Raw genomic sequence first — 21277 nt, forward strand, 5'->3', positions numbered from 1 at the left:
TACTCAACCGTTGGATTATATTTGATGATTATGAGGATAAGAGAACTTTACGAAGAAAAATTCGTTGTCCGTGTTGAAGGCTGGACAGAAACGATGACATTGTCAATCATATTTGTATACAAGGGCTGCAACCAATGTGTACAGAGAGAGGTGAAGCAGATCGTGAAATATAGTCCTCTCCAGGCGGGTTCGTATTGGTGCGATTTGCGTGTGTTAGTGAGAAATTTTTTGTTTGCTGTAAGAACTGTCATTCTAAAGTAAAAATAAACAACAAAACTACGCTTGCACGGTAACAGTCAAGTCCTCTTTTATGAGTAAAAGTTAACCCATTTTTAATAAAAGTGGTTTTACTCATTAATGAGTAAGTTATTTTAACAATAATGAGTTTCTGCTAACAAGATTAAAGTTACTACTTAATTGGCATAATAAATTACTCATTAATTAGTAGTGTGACTTTTATTTACAATGGGTTCACTTTAACTCATAAAGGGATGTTTGATTCTTGCCGTGCACATGACAGTATACGTTAGTGTGTGTAAAATTATGTTATTAGTGTAGTGTTCGTGAGATCCTGCTTGGAGAATTCAATTATTCAGTGCCAACATTTCAATGGGGCGTAATTGCATTTGTAAACAAAGGCTTTAGCCGTCGATTTCTCGCGAATAAAAGATCACTCATGAAAAATAATGACACCAACAGGCAGAGCAATGTTTCCTCTACCAGCTAGCATTGTTATTTTGGAGAGGTAAGATTTCAATCGCGAGAAATTGACGGCTAAAGTCGTTGTTTACAAAAGCAATTACGCCCCATTGAAATGTTGGCACTGAATCAACATTTCAGTTTAGGGTAGAGTGAAAGAGATAGAACCAAAACATTCTAGTACATTTAGTGTTGCCATGTGGCACAATCCAGTAGTAGCAAAGATGAATACTAAGATGAAACTGTCGGAAGAAAAACTTTCTATTTTATAGCGAATTCGTTTATTATTCAGTTCCAACCTGGATCGGGTATCAAGATTGGGTCTGCTTGTTTTCTGACAAACGTCAGTTTGCTCGTTTGTTTTTAAAACCTAGCTCAGGTTGAGGTTCGCACTGAAAATAAGTTCGGTTTCGCACTGGGTTGGAACTGGTTCCAACCCCGATAATAAACGAATTCGCTATTAGCAACAATCAATACGAAACTAACGATTTAAAATTGGCTCACTACTTGACTAGCCTATTGGTCCCAAGCAAACGATTAACGTATCCCATTCTATTCGAAATTCTTGTACTACGCAATGTTTGTTTTGATTTGCTATGGAAGTTTGACAGATAAAATTAGGGGTTATTGGTTTTTCCTATGTTTCGAGGGGTGAATCGATTAGCTTGGGACCGAAGAGAGTACCAGAGCTGAGCCAAAAAGTTGAGCACGTTATTTCGGGACCTTCTAGTCTTAGAGTTACCTCTATGCTATTATGGCGGTAAGCTCCATCTCGGATTAATGTTTAATCCCGTCCCTATTTGTATGATCTGAAAAATGTTTGCTCAGAGTTATGTTGATTAACTCTGATGTCGACATCAAACCAGCCGGACATTCTTGATCGGGATTTAATCCGAGGATAATACCGGTTGGAGCTTACCACCATTAGTGTCCTCTTTTACGGTCCCTTTCATCTAATGAATATCCCCCGTATTCAAGGTAATTTTGTGGTTTTGCTGCCCCCCGGTAGAGATGAAATTTTGCGCTCATTTTTATCAAAACAATCACAACAAAATCAGAGATGTCCCATTTTTTAATTACTCGATTAACAATTAATCGATTATTTTTTGTTCGCTGTGCTACCATTTTTCCACCAACGAGAGTGCAGTACATGGTGGTACATGTTTGAAACGATCGGTGATGATCCTCTGGAGATGTTAATGCTTATATCGGTATGATATAACCGATTACAAATATTTTACTTTTCGGTTCGTTAATCGATTAATCGATTATTCGAAGAAAATCGGCCATCACTGTCATGACTGTGAAACGTCATTTAAAATATAAGGCTGTACATAAATAATGATACAATTTGAAAGGGACCGGGGCTAATCACAAATTAGGGGCTGTTCATAAACTACGTAGACAGTTTAGGGGGGGGGGGGGTTGAGAATTATCCACAGCCCATACAAATTTTATAATTTTTGTATGGACAATTGTCTACGCAGGGGGAGGGGGGATCAAGAATCCTAAAAAACAGTCTACGTAGTTTATGAACAGACCCTTACGTCCCCACTACTAGAAAATTCTATTACAGCGAACCACATTATTTTAATTGTTTTCTTCGCCAGTTAGTCGTCTGTCACTTCGTTTGAGGTAGTGGTGTTGCCATGTGGAACACTAAAAAATTGCATTAGCAGGTGCGTCATCAAAGTTTTCGAGCCGCTTACTTTTCGGTTCGTTAATCGATTATTCGAATGAAAATCGACCATCGCTAGATGAATGTGAAACGTCATTTCAAATCTAAGGCCGTACATAAATAATGATACAATTTAAAAGGGATCGGGACTAATCACAAATTACGTCCCCATGGTAACTGAAATAAACACGAGTGCGGACCGGTTGCTGTAACTCTTTACTCCTTTGGTAAATCCCTAGCAGTAAACGTCTGTCTGTGCATGAAACGTGGTGGAAATTTCCATATCCTTCCACTCCTATGAAAATCTTATAATATCCTATCAAGCTTTGCGTGAAGAGCAGTGTCGGTTTTTTATCATTTACCAAAGTATGGAATTTTCCACTCGCTTTCTACCCAAAAGTATACTTAAGGTCTTAAGGTCTATAAAACTACGGTATTTCGTTCATTGGGTTGTTTAACTTCGAAAAATACATCGATTTTTATACATCATCTGATAGAGTTTTCTGAGCACAATGATATTTTCATCGATCCCCTAGACATTCGTCTCGATTTTTAAATCAAGATTTAAATTTGTGTTCGCTGACACTAAATCTATTCGTTGACAGCTCGCTCCCATACAAAGTCCCACCAAGGGGCGGTAAGATGGTGATTTTTGCTAATATAATCGTACTTATTTTAAATAGTTCCAGTTTACCGCTATTGATGAAATTTTGGATTTCGGTTCCATTTTTAATGCAGATAACGAATATGTATTTACCTCAATACCCCTAAACAACCCAATTCTTTTTGGTTTCTCAGGAACACTTATTCCATAAGAACCGAGGAATAAGTGCTCCGAAGACATCAACAAGATTTAACTTAAGACCGTTGTTTTATAAGCGTTGGCGCACAGCTAATAAATAAAAATGTTCATGCAATACGCTATAAAGTATTTCATAAGTTGCAATTAAAAAAGAGCATCATGTTATTTTGCCTTTGAATGGGTTATCTGCAAAATGAGTAACTTGAAATTAGTGTGTAGTTGTGTTTTCCGACAGGGCAGTGAATTTTCGCTCACGTTATCACGAACACAACGACAGAGCGATCCAAAAGCAAATGCGTAAAATGCGAGTACGTTTGCCAGCTGTCATTCTCATTGATAAAAATAATAGCACGGAATAGTGATAGCAAAATAAATACCCTAAATTTAAGGACTTCCTAGTGTTAATAGTTTCTAGTTAATTTGTGAAGCTGTTCGCAGAATTAGTTCGATTGTGGTTCGGTTAAAATTGAACTAAATATACGCCGACATGGAAAGAATTGCGCCGGAGTGAAGGTTGAGCCTGGTTGGACCAGGCATTGTGCTTCGATTAGATCATTCATTCGATAGTGACGACGCAGACGACGTCGTCTGTGCTTATGATGATTGATTGGGTAAGCAAAGCAAGTTATATTGTCATTGATGAAAGTTAATTCGAAATTTAAGCGGGGAATTTTAAGTAAGATTGTTTTGATTATTATCTAAATGAATTATTGCTTACATTTCAGTGTATGCCAAAAATGATAATTACATCGCAGATTCGTTGTGACCTGTTGCATCTGAATTGATGGCTCTAAAGGCGCACGTGCGATTTTCAAATGAAAAATCATAGTTTATGTACGAAACACATTTTGCCTATGAATGTTGCACCGCGTTATGATTTTTCCGGGTGTAGGTACCTAGTTAAATATAATATTTAAGTCTGCGTATCGAATCCATTTATTCTGTGACATTTGCCTCCATATGTTCCAAGGTCATCTCTATCTTACCCTATTCGACCATAATTTTGTTTATCATTCGTTCAATTATTGATGTTTTTCGTAGGAAATCTACAGTTTAACTAACCCTTGTATGCTTGGCAGCAGCGTTAGGGGGGCTTTCAGACGAAAGCTCGTAGATCTCTAAGAATTTTTTTTATCGAAATCTGATCTTATTGTTGACTAATAATGTATTTTGCATTTCTAACTGGACTCTTCAAAATGCGCACTTATTCCCTATGAATCAAGGAATAAGAGCGCCGATAACAATATGCAATACGATTTAACGTAAAAATGCACTTTTATTAGCGTTTCGGCACTTTTCGTCGTACTTATAATGTGCGCAATGCGATATTTTAAAATTTTCATATTGGCTTGAGTGCCGATTGCTCAAAGAGAATTACTCATTCGCTCTCAAGTTTTCAAATACACTAATCTATTTATGTTGACAAATTTGATGTTTGTTTTAGGAAAATATTCTTTATATTAACTAGTGCTACACCGAATATCGAGCTGGCCAATCGTTTTAAAGGAAAAGGTCGAATATGAACATACATTTACATGTGAAATTCAATCTAGTAAGCTGATCCAATCAGTATTATCCTAGGATCAAATCCCGATGACGAATGTCGGGCGTCTTTGGTCAATGTGGTGTAAACTAAAGAGGCTGAATTTATAAAGAGACGACCTTTCAAAATTGGAACAATCGATTATCTATCAAAGTCATAGGACAAGTCTAGATAGAGCTGGAATTAGGGCGTAACAGCTTTTGTAAACAATGACTTCTATCGATGATTTCTAGGAACTCGATGCACGCCCACGCAGACCAACATAACCATCGGATAGGGGAAGTCTTTCCCTACCCGATGAGGATATTGGTTTGCGTGGGCGAGCCCTGAATTTCTAGAAATCATCGATAGAAGTCATTGTTTACAAAAGCTGTTAGGCCCTAATTCTAGCTCTATCTAGAAGTTATTCCAATCGAGCAGAAGACCAGTCAAATGGATAAGATGTAACCACTTTACCCAATTCAGTCTCTTTAGTGTAAACATGTACACTACCCATAAACGCATAACAGTCCCATTAGAATAGGAAATCAAACAAAGACGTGACTGTTATGGTTTTATAGGCATGTACATGTAAATCACTTTGTGCTTTGATGTCGGCGTCGGTGTTAAAGAATACAATCCTAAATAAACATTTAGCAGATCCTGCAATTAGTTCCAGTATTAAAAGTTATTCCGAATTGGAGCTTGTCGCCATAAGAGATTGACATAAAAAGTTTGCCTTTTAACCATAGGTATTTGAAAAACAAAATCTTTCACAGTGGTGGCAAACGTACATTTTTTTTTCAACCCCACGTTCGAAGCAAAACAAAAGAGCCAGCACACGGGCAGTCATGTATGGGCAACATTTCAAGCGAACGGTGGAGATAAAAAATAGGACAAACAGTTTCATTATAGCCGGAAGCTTTCTTGTGACAGTATATTGTGTGTGGCAGGATAATTTCTCAAAAAGGGATCATACCATCTTTTTTTTGTTTATGGCCGTACGACTGCGCCCATTGACTTAACACACGGTGGCTCTTTATCCAGGATTCGCTCCTATCAAAGTTACACACCTGTGTATAATCCTTATCGGCGGGGTTGCATCGCGCTTATGAGCGGCGCGCTTTGACCGTCACCAAATATGAGAAGTTGACATAAGCGCGACAATATAATCAAATTACTTATTCACGCCTAATTTGAACATCTATGCTTAAAAGTAGTTGGTGCAAACTCGTATCTTGTAGTTCCAGCGAGGTTTTCATGCAATAAACGTCAAATATATGCAGTCATTAGCCAGAAATCAGCAACATTCTACATGACATAGATTTAAGGTGATTCCTTGTAGAGTCCAAAAATGGCCACCACGTAGGCTATACATGCACTTCCACTTTGAATTTTGAATTGCACAAATCTCGGAAATCAGTGCCCCATTTCATTTGAAATTGCTACTTTATGTATGCTGCAATGCAGCAAACATAGAGTAACAATTTGAATGTTGCACGTGTCGTATAAGCTGATATTTGTGCACTTAAAGTTTCGTAGTGGTCACAAGAATAAGGATGTCACAGCGAATCACCTTAAGTTACGCGCACCACTTCTTGTGCGAAAATGTTCTGTCGCTGGCGGAAAATAGTTCAGATATTTATGTCAGGACATTTTTGCCCCTTGGCGGTTTGTTTGTGTGTGTCTTCACTATGTTCATTGCGAAAAGTATAAAATATTAAGAACCAGTACTCGTACCACCACTGATCTTTCAGAGGTGGTTCTGTTTTCTAAAGTAAAGGTTTGGTCAATAGGAGCTGTTGCCTATATTCGAAGATCAGTCCCAAATCGGGTTGCGTAAATTTTGAGATAATAAGATTATGCGTTATCAATTGGAATATAGGGTTGAGATCTAATTTCCTTACTACTAAGTACAATCCGAACTTTATCTATACCTATTGCATGTTTCTACTAAAGATCACTCCTGATCAGGGTATCAAAACGCTTGCAATGATTGTCATGACAAACTCTCTATGCAGCATAGCTTGATCGGAACGCTAGAAGGAGACTAACACTAGCTGAGTAACCTACATTTATAGAAATTTCTGATACAACTGAATCAAAGCATAGACTAACACTAAGACCAGTGGTTTTCGAATAAACATGCTCAATCTTTTGGCTCAAGAAGTACTTACATTCGGTCTCAAGCTAATTGAAGCAGCCCTCGAAATGGAAAATCCACGACCCCTCATTAAACTCTGTCATATTTATAAGACAAATCAATTTTGACTAGTACGATAATGGGGTACGCTTGTACTTGGAACCAATGGGCTGGTCAAGTAATGAACCAATTTATAAGCAATTACTTTCGTATTGATTGTTGGTAAAAGTAACTCTGTCTCTCTCTCTCTCTCTCTCTGTATAGTAGTTTACTCAACATAATTAAACATGTTTTGTTGTTTTTGACATCATCTACATCCAGAGGGCCAGTCACTTTCGAATGTATGTGAATGGTAGGAAACCGTTTGGAAATGCATGAATATGTTCAGTTTTTATTCATTATCGTTTTTATGAGCAGTTTTAGATGCACAAAAATTGCACGAGCACATTACTATGGTAATAAGGTAAACACTCGTTTATTTCTTTCCTTATGTGAAAACATGTTTAGTCACAAATCGTGGATTTTCTGATATTCTCCATACTGCAAAAATGATTTTCCTACCATTGAAGGGGCGACATCTCTCGGATCTTCAGTAAAGCTACTACTCAAATCATATAATTCTATGAATTTGTGTTACTTGGGACGACGATTTTGACAAAACAGCTTTGGTCGCTCATCCGAACTAAAAGTCATCTTCAAGGGAAACCATGTCAATTGTCAGTGATAATCCTGTCAGTGACAAACATGTGCAATGTTTGTTGTTAGCTAAATTTGTTACGAAATTAAATAAATTTTGCAAAACAAATCAATGGAGCCGTTAAAGTGAAAAAGCATCTATATCCTTAACTGCCTGGATGACAATAATGTGACACAGAATGCTTGAAATTCAACTTTTATTTATCATTGACGAAGAAATAAAAGAGATTTTGACGAAGGTTTTTTTGAAAATCAATTGTTTATTGTTTATTGAAAAAATTCAACTGACAATTATTGTCTAAATGAATAAAACTTAAACTAAATAGTTACGGTCAACGGTACGGAAAAGAAACACGTCAGCTGATACATTGAAGTCGAACATATAAAATAAGTAACTTATTTTAACTGTTGTTGAATTGCCGGCTGATTGCTCGAATTGGCTCTTGTTGTGGTACAGTGGCTCCGTGGTTCCAAAAACAGAAAGTCGCGTTGACGAAGAGACCCCCCAGGGCATACATATTTAGCTGTGACAGCAGTGTTGGACAGTCAATGTCACCCGTAAGCAGCTTTCCAGCGAACATAGCTTGAGCGACCGTCCGTCTCACCTCTAATGGCTCGATTCCCAGGAGACGGCAAAGCTCCTCGTACGGTGGCAAGTTCGTTGGGTCACGCCAGTTGAGGAAAGGAAGAGCATATCTCACAAACTTGCGTTGAACGTATTCAATTCTAGTGATCCAGCTAGCATGGAAAAGGCACCAAACAACTGAACTTGACTCCAATAAGGATCGCACAAGCGAGCAGTAAAGTGACCTGAGGCATAGCGGTTCACGAAACTCGTCGGCAATTTTGAAAATAATGCCCAATTGTCGATTAGCTCTGGCGATGATGTCTTTGTAGTGGATTCTGAAAGTGAGTCTGCAGTCTAAGGTAACGCCGAGATCCTTTATGTGCTCTACACGAGCAAGACAGCGTCCGTAGAGAACATAGTCAAACATGATTGGTTCGATTTTTCGGTGATAGGAAATAATGTTACATTTTTAACACAATTCTTTCAGTGACGATGTCAAAAATAATGTTGTCAATATCGTGTGAAGTCATTCAATGACAATGACAAATCTCAGCACTTGATGATACGTGTAATTGGCGAAATTGTTCTTATGTAATTCAATTGATCCGATCATGCTATCCGCGTTTGCTACAAACAAACTTTTAGATAATTTTATATTTGTTGCTTGCCGTTACCGATCGCCCTTTATGTCGTATGTCATTTTGTTATGATATAGACACTTTTAATTCCCTGCTCCTGATCATTTACATTTTGATTTACGAACGTGTCATAAATTGTTCATATTGTATTACAAATATATCACTGGTTCTTGATTCCAAATTTGTCATAAAAGTTTCAATTTTATACGAGCACATTGAGTCTTTGGAGTTACATCGTCATAAGAGTAAAGCGGGGCAAGGTACGCAGGTGGCAAAAGTACGCACTGGCTCGAAAGACTGGTAAACGAAATGATGTACCGTACACTGATTATAAGTGGGATTCAAGCCTCTACTGAACACAAGCTTACTAGACAAATATTGTGTGTTTTAAAAAATCCACCTAAAGGCTATCATGTAGGGGAAACGCTCCTATATTGGCCATGCTCCTATTTTAGTTATGTTTTGGCGATATTTAACGATTTTTACAAGTTTGTGGTCTTGAGTTCTGTTAAGATTGTTCCAGTTCCAGTATGATTTCCGGGAGCCTTCTGGATCCTAGAATAACTGTGTAAAATTTCAGGTCGTTCGCTGGAACTATATTTTAGCGCCAGCGGTTTTAAATTTACATAGGATTTTCTATGGGAAAACTTACTTTTTCAAATAAAAATCTGTTGAGGTCACCCATTGTCTTCTAAAAATAAATCAATCGAACTTCTTCCTAGAAAACTTTACAAGGATACTTTTCTTAGAAGACCGCAAAACGATCCAACACTTGTGGAAAAAGTTATTTAGTCATTACTGATTGCTAACCAAACGAGCTGCTCATTATTCTTTTTTTCTAGCAGCACTGTAAGCTGCCGCCTGCTGCTGATGCTGACTGCGCGTGACAGTGTGGGGGTTCACTCAGCATGGATGGAAGCCGATATCATGCGCAAAGAATCTACAACAATTATGTTTCACGGGGGTCATTTGGAAACAAGCTAAATTTTTCACAAGGGTGTATTTACTTTGGCACACAATTTATTCAATCAATCCTACTTGGAAAAACTTCGAGTGTAGAGCAAAACCGTATAGGAAAAAATGTAGGCTGAACATTAGGCTTTACGAAAAAGATATTATCAGAAAACAAAAATGAAAAATCTATCTTTTTCAGACGATTTACTCAAAACATTTCGAAACAAATTCTTGGTTTGCAATACAAATATCACTTACAAATCTCTATACAGAACATTTATAGCAACTCATACAGAAAGCAACGCATTTAATTAAACCTTATCAGTCGAAGTGCTGCTGCTCAGACTTTAATATTTCATCGGCTTCATTCGGAGGTCATACACATAATATGTGCGTATATATGACAATCCAAGGTCCAATTTTGATTTGTTATTGATTTAGAAAGCAGTCATTCGATTAAAATATTCGTTTGTGAAACATTTAATAACATACGCACTATTGCCCCACCAGTGGAGCATGGAGGGAGGGATTGTGGCCAAATAGTCAAGGAATTGACTCACGGTTATAAACTAAAATTTGATGATAAGGTAAAAAAGATACATGAACTTTAAAACTAAGTGCGTACTCTTGCCTCACTTCATTCTACAACCCAAAAGAATAGCTCATGTTTTAAATAATGAAAAACCTCCTAAAATTATTATTTTCGGTCTAGTGGCCGTCGCACTAGTTGAATTCGGGCAAGTGTTACATTTGGGCTAGTGTTATCTGGGTTATTGTTATAATTTGAGTTCAGTTTAGTCATAAATTGCAGAAACTCAGCGATGAGTAAATTTGCCTCATGTTTTTCTCTAAGAGGAAGAGGAGACAACTGGCTTCTTACTCTTTTATCTCTTTCTCTATATATATATCTCTATCTCTATCTTACGCACTTCAAATCGGCCAATCACGAGCTGGTTCGCGTTTGACAGAAAAGTGGTTCGTATTGTCTCCTCTTCCTCTTAGGTTTTTCTCTGGAAAACCCTTGGGAAAACCTCTAAAATCTGCAAGAAATTTAGGAAAATAGACGAAAATTTTACTCAGTCTAAGAGTAGTACCAATAGAGTGAGTGATTCCAATCTTTACTTTTATCATATTCGGTATTTTTTTTTTCCTAGACAAACCTGGAAAAACATGAGTCAAATTTCGCTGAGTTCCTACAGTTTATGTGATTTATGAGTAAACTATACTCAAATTTGGGTTGTTCTCATTGACTGTGTACTACTTCTAGCTTCTAGACTGAGTAAAATTTTCGTGAATTTTCCTCATTTTCTGGCAGATTCTTGAATTTCCACAGGAAAACATGAGGCAAATTTACTCATCGCTGAGTTCCGGCACTTTTTGCGATTTATGAGTAAACTGAACTCAAATTTGGGTTGATTTCATTGGGCGTACAAGTAAACAAGCAAGTACGGGGGGAAATCTAATATCAAGGGCTTTGTTTTATGTTGGTTGATTAAATTCCGTCTGAATACAACCTTTTTGGTGGAAATTACAAATCATTTATCCTGTTAAGCATTGCTTGATAGCCAGCCTGTGACATAGTTTTCAGCTTTCAGTAAAAAAGCGTAAAAATTAATAAACACTTGCTAATCATTGGTGCAAACGTTATTGCGATTGTCAATTAATTTGAACCTTTCATTGGGCGCTATCAATGAATGGCTTTTCACATATCGCTAACCGTATCGATATTTGTTGACGTCAAGTTTATTTTATTATACCTAGTCACTGTAACACTTATTAGTTCATTCGTGACTTTTTATGGAATGATATTTGAACTCATTACCTTTTAAGCATAAAAGGCGTGGATCCCAACAATTAAGGGCTGATTTTTACACCTCCGCTTAAATCTTACATCAGGTTTACCCATATAGGTTAACCAGGCTTAAGGCTTAAGTGGAGGTGAATAAATCGGCCCTAATTCGATTTATGTGAAAAGTATAAGATAGTAGAAAATTCATATACAGAATCATTACTTTTCATAGGGGGCAATCAAAATTAGGCCCTTAACTTGCATCTAGTTCTGTTGTAGCTGTTAATGTAATTCATATACGGAAAATGATAATGTTTATCGGTAGGTACAAACTATAGACACAGTATCCATAGTACAAACCTTTGCTTGAAATCGTGTCATTACTCATCATTTTATGAAATCTAAATGATTATCATATAAATAATAGTTATTCAATCAAATATAAATGGTAATGTTTATCCAGGCCATCAAAGTACCTTGCGTTTCGAAATTTTTCAGGTAAATCACTTCTGGCATATTGTTTTTTTTTATTTGGGTCTTAATTCTATTTCCTTACAGGTGTAACCGAATACGCACTTAGCCGGCAAATTAGTTTGTATACTGTTTAATGCAAATCGCCAGAAAAATGGCCGACAACGTTCTACCACCCGAATCGAAAAAACTTAAAATGTCTATGGAAAAGTGTTTGACCTCAATAAATACTATCTTACCAGACGAACTTGCTCAGGCAGTACCATTGGTGGATGTCTACGTTGGTCGTATAGGAGATACACGACAAATATCGAAGTTGATCCCCGAACTAAATCGTTGCTTGAAGCTTCCAGGGTTGCAACATTTGAAACGTGTCGGGCGTGATGGAACGATTATACTGGCGGAAGTTTCAAAGTTAGAACAACTATTGAAGCGTGAAGGATGTGTTGATGGCGAAGAAGATAGTCTTTCGAGTGAAGACGTTCAAATTGGTCTTGCTAGATATTTCAAACAAGAGAAGGTGGATGGTGAGTTGGTTGAAAGTTTCTATACTACTGTTGCCTTAAAGAAAGTCGCTCATTCTCAACCAAAGTTAAGATGGCAATATGATGAAGCTAATGCGTATTGGCCATGTAAATTTCATCCGAATAAATATATGGAAAGCCTGTACGCAAATAAGGTTTTCAGCGATACTGAAAAAATGTTCCACCAACAGATTATGGCTGCGTGTCTACATTTGACACAGCAGTATGCAAACAATCCTGCCGGTATCTGTGTGAACCCCAAAATCGGTCGAGTTGCGGCTGTCGGCATGGGAAAGAGCAACAAACATCCGATGATGCATTGTCCAATGGTGTTAATTGATAATGTAGCTGTGTCCCAAAACGGTGGCGTTTGGCACAATAGTCGATCGCATTCAGATACAGGTGAAAATGATTTGATTCTCGGTGGGATCGAATCTGATTACAGTCGCTGTTTGCAAGATAAATTTAACGATATCAAATTCGGAGCACAACCGATAAAGCCGATTGAAAACATGCTACTGGATGATGTTTCCCCACACGAAGACAACTTGGCCAAGTATGGACCTTATCTGTGCACGGGGTATGATATTTATCTGAGTCATGAACCATGTATAATGTGTGCGATGGCTTTAACCCACAGTCGAGTGAGGCGTGTCTTTTTTCACCATAAGACAAATAATGGAGGACTAGGTTCGCTAACCAAAGTGCATTGCGCGAAAGGACTTAATCATCATTATGAAGTGTTTCAAATTGTTTAATTTTCTTGAGAATAAAAATGATGTATGGTATACATTTAAATTGTCTGTGTCAAGAAACTATCCGAAATTCCATAGCTTTAAACATATCTTTTTTTTTTAAATGTCAGGATTGTTAATAACATTAACGTTAATGAACAGATTGTATAATGTGGTCATCGTAAGGTAATATAAGCTAAACCTTCTAAGATTGTTTCCCCAGTTGCATTGCGCCAGAAAATCATCTCGTGTACTGCTTTTACATTTGTTGCAAACAGGGACGTAGTGAGGGTTGGCAGCGCCCTTGGCAAACCATGAAAATTACACCCCTTGTCAAATGTTTTTTAGACGTAAGCATTTGTATTGCAAGTATTTTACATAATTAATTTAAATATTTGATCTACATTTTTTTATTATTACACATACAAGTTTGTGATATGTCAACATGTCCAGTCCTATATGTACTCCTATGGCAATAAAATCGTTTTCATCAGCTGCAGTAACGTTTATTTCGTATTCGTAGTAAGACCACAAATTAAAATCAATTCAAAATATAACTTTACGTGCCTTAACTGAAGCAAACTGATGCACAATAGCATCCAAATTGAGTTCTCGTAGCGATTCCTTTTCTATTGAAAGAACAGCCAAGCCAGAGGACTCTTTTTGCATTAATATGATGGGTAATACTTTTGAGTATTGACAATGTTTTTTACTGCTTGGTACTTGCTTAGCACGTGCACGTTGAAGATGATTTTGAAGTTGCCTCCCTGGTACAGTACTACCTAGGTACATAGAATTTCAAATGTTGAGACTTTAGAACAAATGTCCATCAAAATTATTAATAATTTCAGGCAAAAATGGTTGCAATCCTCAATTGCAACTATTAATGCCCTGTATATTTAGATAAGATTTAGTGTTAGTTTCTAGTTTTAAGATGTTAATTGTTATACTGAGATGCAGGTTTAAGCAATCTGTTTAAAATACTGAATTGCCAAGACAGGAACAATGCAAAAACACTTAGATCACAATTGAGGCTGGTAAGTTACTATAGTAACTGGAGCACCTAGGTTAAAATGAAATGTAATTTATTTGAATTTGGAACAAATAAAGAATACAAAAATAACTGTGGAAGTGTATTTGAAGCGGCGGCGGTGGTGTAGTGGTAAGCGTGTTGCCTCTCATCCCAGTACAGTATGACCCATAAAAAAATGCGACATTGATTACAGCTTATTTTTGGGTTTATTTTAAAACTGTTTTTACCACTATTTTATATGCGTGTATTCGTTAGAATCTCTACTGTCAAGTGATGTAAACAAAACAGTGATTTTCGTTTTAAAAGTTTGCAAAAATGTACGCAAAAGAAATTGTTACTAGTTTGCTTCTCGCCCAAAAGTCAGTGAAAGAGATAACAAAGATCGTAGGATGCCACCGGTCCACTGTTCATCGAATTAAACGTTCTCTCCTTGCTGGACCACATCCACGGAAGCCAGGAAGTGGACGTCCGCGATCGGCACGCACTCCAGGGGTCATCAGATCGGTCAAAAGAAAAATAACGGTGAATCCGGTAAGATCGATCCGGAAATTGGCAAAACAAGCCAATATCTCCAACACCTCGATGCAACGGTTGGTCAAAGATGACTTGAAGGCTTCGTCTAGGGCTAGAGTGAAGCGCCACCTGATAACGAACCGGATTAAGGGACTGCGGCTTGAGAGATCTGAGCGGCTTCTCTCCATCTTGAAGAAGAAAAAACCAATAATCGTGTTCTCTGACGAAAAACTTTTCAACATCGATCCGGTGTCCAACACGCGCACTGACCGGTTTATTTCGCCGAAGAAGATCGAGGAGGTTCCTGAGAACATAAAATTTAAGTTTACCACCAAGCATCCTGCAGGAGTTATGGTTTTCGGAGCAGTCGCGTTCAACGGCTTGAAAATGCCTCCGGTATTCATCAAAGAGGGTCTAAAAGTGAATACGGAGGTCTACATCGGCATTTTGAAGGACCATCTGATGCCATGGATTAAGGTCAACTTTGGAGAAGACCAATTAGTCGTTTTCCAGCAGGATGGAGCGCCCTGCCATACTTCTAACAGGACCCAAGCTTGGCTCACCGAGAACCTGAATTTTTGGTCGAAGGAGCTTTGGCCCCCCAGCAGCCCGGACTTGAATCCATTGGATTATTCAATATGGGCCTATGTTCAGGCTAAGGCCTGTGAAACCCACCATCCCAGTGTGGATTCGCTCAAGTCATCCATTCGCAAGGCATGGAACTCGATGCCAGCGTCATATATTACGACCGTGTGTTCCAGATTTCGACCCCGCCTGGAGCAGGTGATCGAGAACCAGGGAGGACACATTGAATAAATGTATTCAAAACATGTCAAATAAACATGGGAAAGCAAAAATATGTTTGTTTCAATCAGCAGTTTAGAAGGAATCACATTTAATTGGAAAAAATGTCCCATGTCGCATTTTTTTATGGGTCATACTGTAGCCCTGGGTTCAATTCCAGTCGGCGCCGCCGGGATATTCTGAGGCATAACATCTCTGATCACGCCTTCCTTCGGGAACTTCAGCCGTTGGTCCCTGATTCATGAATTGATGGGTCGATAGGTAGGGTCTAGGTGTGGGAGATGCCTCACTGGCTTTGGTTTAAAACAATATTTAAATCATGATCTAAGCCCAAATTGCAGTAAAGAAAACCAGACAAATTTCTGAAAAAGGCTGTGTTAAATTACTGCTCAGTAGAAAATGAGGTATAGAAAGCTGGCTATATTTTGTTAACACGATATCCGTCGAGAAGCAGTTAGAAGGTAGTTTTTGATAGACCCACTGCATTATTTTTTGAAACTATTTTTCCCATGACCATGGTGTGTACATTCTTTCATATTTAATCAATTAGTAAGACCTTTCCGGAGCGGATTTAGACCATGCGTTGGACATAGATCTATCAACCAAGCAAAACCATTTTAAACTTGCATTCTGGTTTGTTAGAACCATTTAATTAAATCGGCTATATCTTTTCTTCTCCAAAAAAATAACGTATTGTTTAGAGAGATGAATCATATTTGGAGATTTTCGAGTTGAGGTCATAGGATCATTACCGATATCAGGGCTGGTTGCGAGTCACTTTTTAGTGACTTGGCCACTTTTTTCAAGCCAGTCACTAAAAAGTCTCATTTTTTAAGGCCAAGTCACTAAAGTCACTTTTTCTTGTAATCAGTCACTATTTCCAACTTTTTTTTTAGCGTGAATTTGTTTCAAGATTGATCAATCTTTGCTTTGTGACGTTTTATCGTCTTTCTCTATCCACAGGGTGTCTACTGATTTTTCTAAATAAAATTACCTGAGATTTCCAAGTAAGTGCTAGAATGGAAAAGTTCTGAGAAAAAAAAGGAGATGCTCAGAATTTCAGGGAAGCTCCACAAACAAACGTTAACACGCTTAAAATATATAGAACTCACTAGAGCGGTTATTTTAGCATCCGAAAAGTTTCAGAAACTTTTATAAAATTCCTAGAATTTCAGAGAACTTCATGGGTTTCATGCGAACTTGAGAAATGTAGAAAACATGAGGGGTATTGTGAAATTTTTCTAAGTATCTCAGAAAAACTAGATTTAGATATCTTTAGGAAACTTCAGATCTTAAGAGTAGTTCCCGTAACTTTAGTCCAGACTTTTGGAGCAGTTTAAAGATCTATAAACGTAAATTTAGAAAAAATCAGGATAGTTCCATGATGTGTTGAAAAAAAAAATCGAGAACCCTTAAGATCTTCCGAGAATTTTAGAGAAGTACAGAGAATTATGAAAACTTCAGAAATATTTCAGGAACATCACAGAGGTCCAGAGAATTTCAGAGAAATTTAAAGGTGTCTACGGGAATTCCATTTATCTCCGAGCAGAACCGAGATTTTCAATAGAATTGAGAGCTTTAAGGAAGCTTCGAGAAAATCAAGACAGATCAGAGAATTATAGGGCAGTTCAAATAATTTCAACGAAATTGTAGAAACCTTAAAGAAGTTTCGAGAAACTCGGGGAATTTCCGGAAACTTCAGCAAAGCTCCGAGAGATAAAAATATACAGAAACATCCGAGATATGAGAGTATTTGAAGAAGGCCAATCACGGAGATTTCAAGTACTTAAACAAATGCGAAAATTTTGCTTAGTTGATTATATAATTTCAACAAAGTTCCATTAATTAAAAAAATGCGAGAACTTTTAGCAAGCAGGCAATTTGTAGCGACTTACAAGGAGTTCCGTGGAACTATGGGGTATTCCAAGAATTCTATGATTGATCCTAAAACACCAGAAGCGTCAGAGAATTATGAAATATCAGAAAATTTGCTGGATTATTGAACAAATTCCAAGTTAGCATAGAAGTTCAGGAAAAATTAGTTAGCGTTTATAATGGTTATAATACTTAAGGAAAATTGTCGAAACTTCAAGGCAAATCAATTATTTTCAGTTAAGTTACTTAAAAATACTGATAAATTCAGGGCAGTCTAGAGAACTTAAAAGAAATTCAGTATTCGTTTAGGCAGTTTTAATAACACCATGAAAGTCTAGACTATTGAAGAAGTTTTATATTAGTGTCGATAATTTAAGAGAAGTTTCATGAACTTTAGAAAAATTTTGAGAACTTCAGTGAAAATCATAGAATTAAATTAATTATTCCATTATAATTCCATGAAAATTGCGGGAGCACAAAAATTCCAGAAATTTAGAAAAACTTCGGAAGCTTCACAGAAGGACAGTGGTCTTCAGAAACATTTCGATAACTTCATAGAAAACTATTGAGCTTAAGAGGAGATCCGCGATCATCAGGAATTTTAATGAACATTAGCAAAATGCGGGAGCATTTGAAAGAAGTTTAGTAAGCCCCGAAAATTGGAGCAATCTCATGGGGAGGTCAGTTCCATTAGTTTCAGAAAATTAGTGGGAAATTTAAAGGAGTTCCTAGATTTTCAGATTACTTCACTGCCGGTGGAAGCATAACTGTCTCATGTTACAAAACACAAAAATGAGAAAACAGCAGTTAAAAATTGAACAGACGTTGTGCTGCTATCGTAAAATTTCACGGAAAAAATTGGTTGTGCTTCGAAAAACTGACGTAATACAACTATTCCATAGAAAGTTTGTTAAAATTTTGCATAAAAAGAAATTTTTTCATTACAAAATTTTCTGTGACACTTATGCTGTGAATTTCTTGGACGAGTTGAAAAATGTAGGCATATCTGTCCCACTGTGAACAACTTCTCAGTTGCTGCTGTTGTTTTGTTTGACACTTCGTGAGTGACGGTTGGAGTTTTTTCTTTAAAATTGTTGATTTCAGTACCAACATTTCAAAGGGGCGTAATTACATTTGTAAACAATGGATTTAGCCGTCGATTTATCATGGAAAAAAGCTTACTCATGAAAGTTAATGACACCACAGAGACACAGGCAGAGGAATGTTTCATCTACAAGCTAACATTGCTAATTTGGAGGGGTGACCCGAGCAAAGTAAAATAACAACCTGATATCATCTTGAGAACAAGTCTTGTTATTCCAGATATCATTTTGTTTTCAGTTGGTATCACATTACTTATCTAGTTATCAACCTCGACTAATTTTGTTATCAGTTATTATCATGAAAGAATACGAAATTGTGCAAGGTAAGTTCAAAACTTCTAATATTATCCGCATGGTAAGAATAAAAAACACTGACAATCATATATCAGTTATCAGTGTAAGCCTTTAACACCAAATTGATAAATTATTTTTAAATTTGTTGAATAAAATTGCATGGATCACAGAATTTGTTATCAAGATGTTTTCAATGATAACTAAATCAGTATTTTTTGTGATATCCAAGGAGTACTTTTTTGTTATATTTTTTGTTATGTTGGCTGTTTATTCAACCACAATGATAACACGTTCAGTTATCAAATCTTGATAACCGGGTATCAGAACGTGTTATTATTTTGGTATAATCCTTTGCTCGGGGAGCAATTACGCCCCTTTGAAATGTTGGTTCTGATTTGAATGTAGGCCGGAAACGTCTGCCATAGAAAATTTAAAGCAGTACGCTGGTTCCAGTGGTAGTGATAGCTATTAGTCTTTACAAGACAATTGCTCCTGTTGGCGCATACGCACGATCATTTCCAATGTCTGCATGTACACTAGGGTGTTTCATTTTGAAAAAAGTGATGAATTTTTGATAGGCCACCCTCCAGTTCGATTCATAGCCCCAAAATATGAACCTGTGCAAAAAATGGTAAAGATTGATGAAGGTTTAGAGGTCGCGCCAATGATTTGGGTTTTGTATGGAGATTTTGGTGAATTAGTATGGGAAATTATTGATTTTCGTTTACATTGCTCTAACTTTGGTTGTAGTTGTCCAAACGTTGAAAAAAAAAATATATGTGGTTGTCATGACAATGATCAACAAGCCTGTTGTTGTTGCGATGAAATTGGCGTTGTTGCCTTGTACATATTCATCTGTCAATTTACCCTATTTTGCCATTTTTTCACATTTTTATAATTCTTGATACGCTGCAAAACTGAGCGTAGCAACTGTAGGCTTTTTGTTTATTGCCATAGCAATAACATACTAAATTTTTTCGACATTTGGACAAGTAGAAGCAAAGTTATAGCGATATAAGCGATTTTTTAAATTCTTCCATAGTAATTCCCATACAAATTTCAAATCATTGGCGCGACCTCTAAACCTTCATCAATCTTTACCAATTTTTGCACAGGTTCATATTTTGGGGCTATGAATCGAACTGGAGGGTGGCCCATCAGAAATTCATCACTTTTTTCAGAATGAAGCACCCTAATGTACACGTTACACGTACATTACACGTTGAACTTATTCAAGCCTCGCCCGTACGTGGACATCATGAGAAAATTGTTTTTCTCAAAAAGGACGATATGAGCCAGGATACGCAAGCAACATCAACAGTGAGGACGTTAAATACTGCAAACTGTTTTCCAAGAAACAACTCCAGCTGATCGCCAACGATACGTTCTCTACTGAAGCTAACGTACTCTGGTAAAGGTGTCTCCTCGTTGAATTGAAGTAGATAGGAAGGCCTCTCTGTTGGCAGTTGTCGTACCTGTTATTGGAAAAGACGAAACATCCGGAGTGATTTGAGATTTGGGCGTAATTGCTTTTGTAAACAACCACTTCAATCACCGATTTCTCGCGAATAAAAACTCAGCCTAGAAAACTAACAACGCACTCATGTAGAGGAATGATTCCTCTGTCATTTGGAATAGTTTGTTCGCTAGATTGAGCTTTTATTCGCAAGAAATCAGCGATTGATATATTTGTTTAAAATAGCAATTACGCCCAAATCTCGAAGTTCTCCGGACATCATTTTTAGTTTGTCTTCCGTCCAAGCAAAATGTATCGGAATGATAGTTATTTAAGGTAAACCGTTGTATGCATTTCTTTTATTTAAAAAAAAAATCTCATCATTTTACTCTACAGTTTTTCAATGCCAAATTATCATATAGGTCACGAAAAGGTACAAATAGGGCAAGACGTTGCAAGTTGATTAGTACATTTAAAGTTTATTTGTTTGTAAATAGCAACAGAACTGAGAATGATAGCTTAAATTTTCAAAAAAAAAAGTGTTAATGTGCTTACGACGTTCAAATAAACATCCAAATATTTCAAAGATTAATTTTACCATTTGGGTAATCGTTTGGATCTTGTAATATGTTTACGATGTATTATTTGGATAACAGACTATAACTTTTGAAGAATTTCTTATACATATTAAAAATTGGAGCAGTGGGACAGATATGCGTCCATTTTTGCAATGGGACAAAACGACTTCACATTTTTTTAAATTTTTCTAGGATAAACAGCATGTTTTAATATAATATTTTAAAAATATGTATTGATTTATAACGTTAAGCATCATAACCTAAAAAAAGTCAAAATGTCACATGGGACAGTTATGCTTCCACCGGCAGTTCAGGGACGTTAAAAAGTTAATTGAGGTCTTCGCATAAGTTCAGAAGTTCACAGAAGCTTAAATATTTTTAGGACGGTTTATTTACATTCAGC

General features: G+C 36.9%; 1 protein-coding gene across 2 annotated transcripts in view; it reads left to right on the forward strand.

Moving 5' to 3' along the window:
• The first annotated feature begins 3469 nt into the window (after window positions 1-3469).
• The window catches only part of LOC135707286 (probable inactive tRNA-specific adenosine deaminase-like protein 3), a 32173-nt gene continuing 14365 nt past the window's right edge, over window positions 3470-21277 (forward strand). The window contains exons 1-2 of one of the 2 annotated variants that reach the window (XM_065229088.1): window positions 3470-3790; window positions 12048-13270. In XM_065229088.1, the coding sequence (XP_065085160.1) occupies window positions 12097-13242 (1146 nt within the window). In that variant the 5' untranslated portion in view covers window positions 3470-3790; window positions 12048-12096 and the 3' untranslated portion in view covers window positions 13243-13270. Of the gene's footprint in view, window positions 3791-12047; window positions 13271-21277 lie in introns of those variants that run through there. The other variant, XM_065229089.1, reaches the window with a different exon arrangement.

Source organism: Ochlerotatus camptorhynchus, unplaced genomic scaffold (genome assembly GCF_037179485.1).
Source record: "Ochlerotatus camptorhynchus isolate MF236.1 unplaced genomic scaffold, CSIRO-AGI_Acam_v1.1 ptg000307l, whole genome shotgun sequence".
NCBI classification, from domain to species: Eukaryota; Metazoa; Arthropoda; class Insecta; order Diptera; family Culicidae; genus Ochlerotatus; species Ochlerotatus camptorhynchus.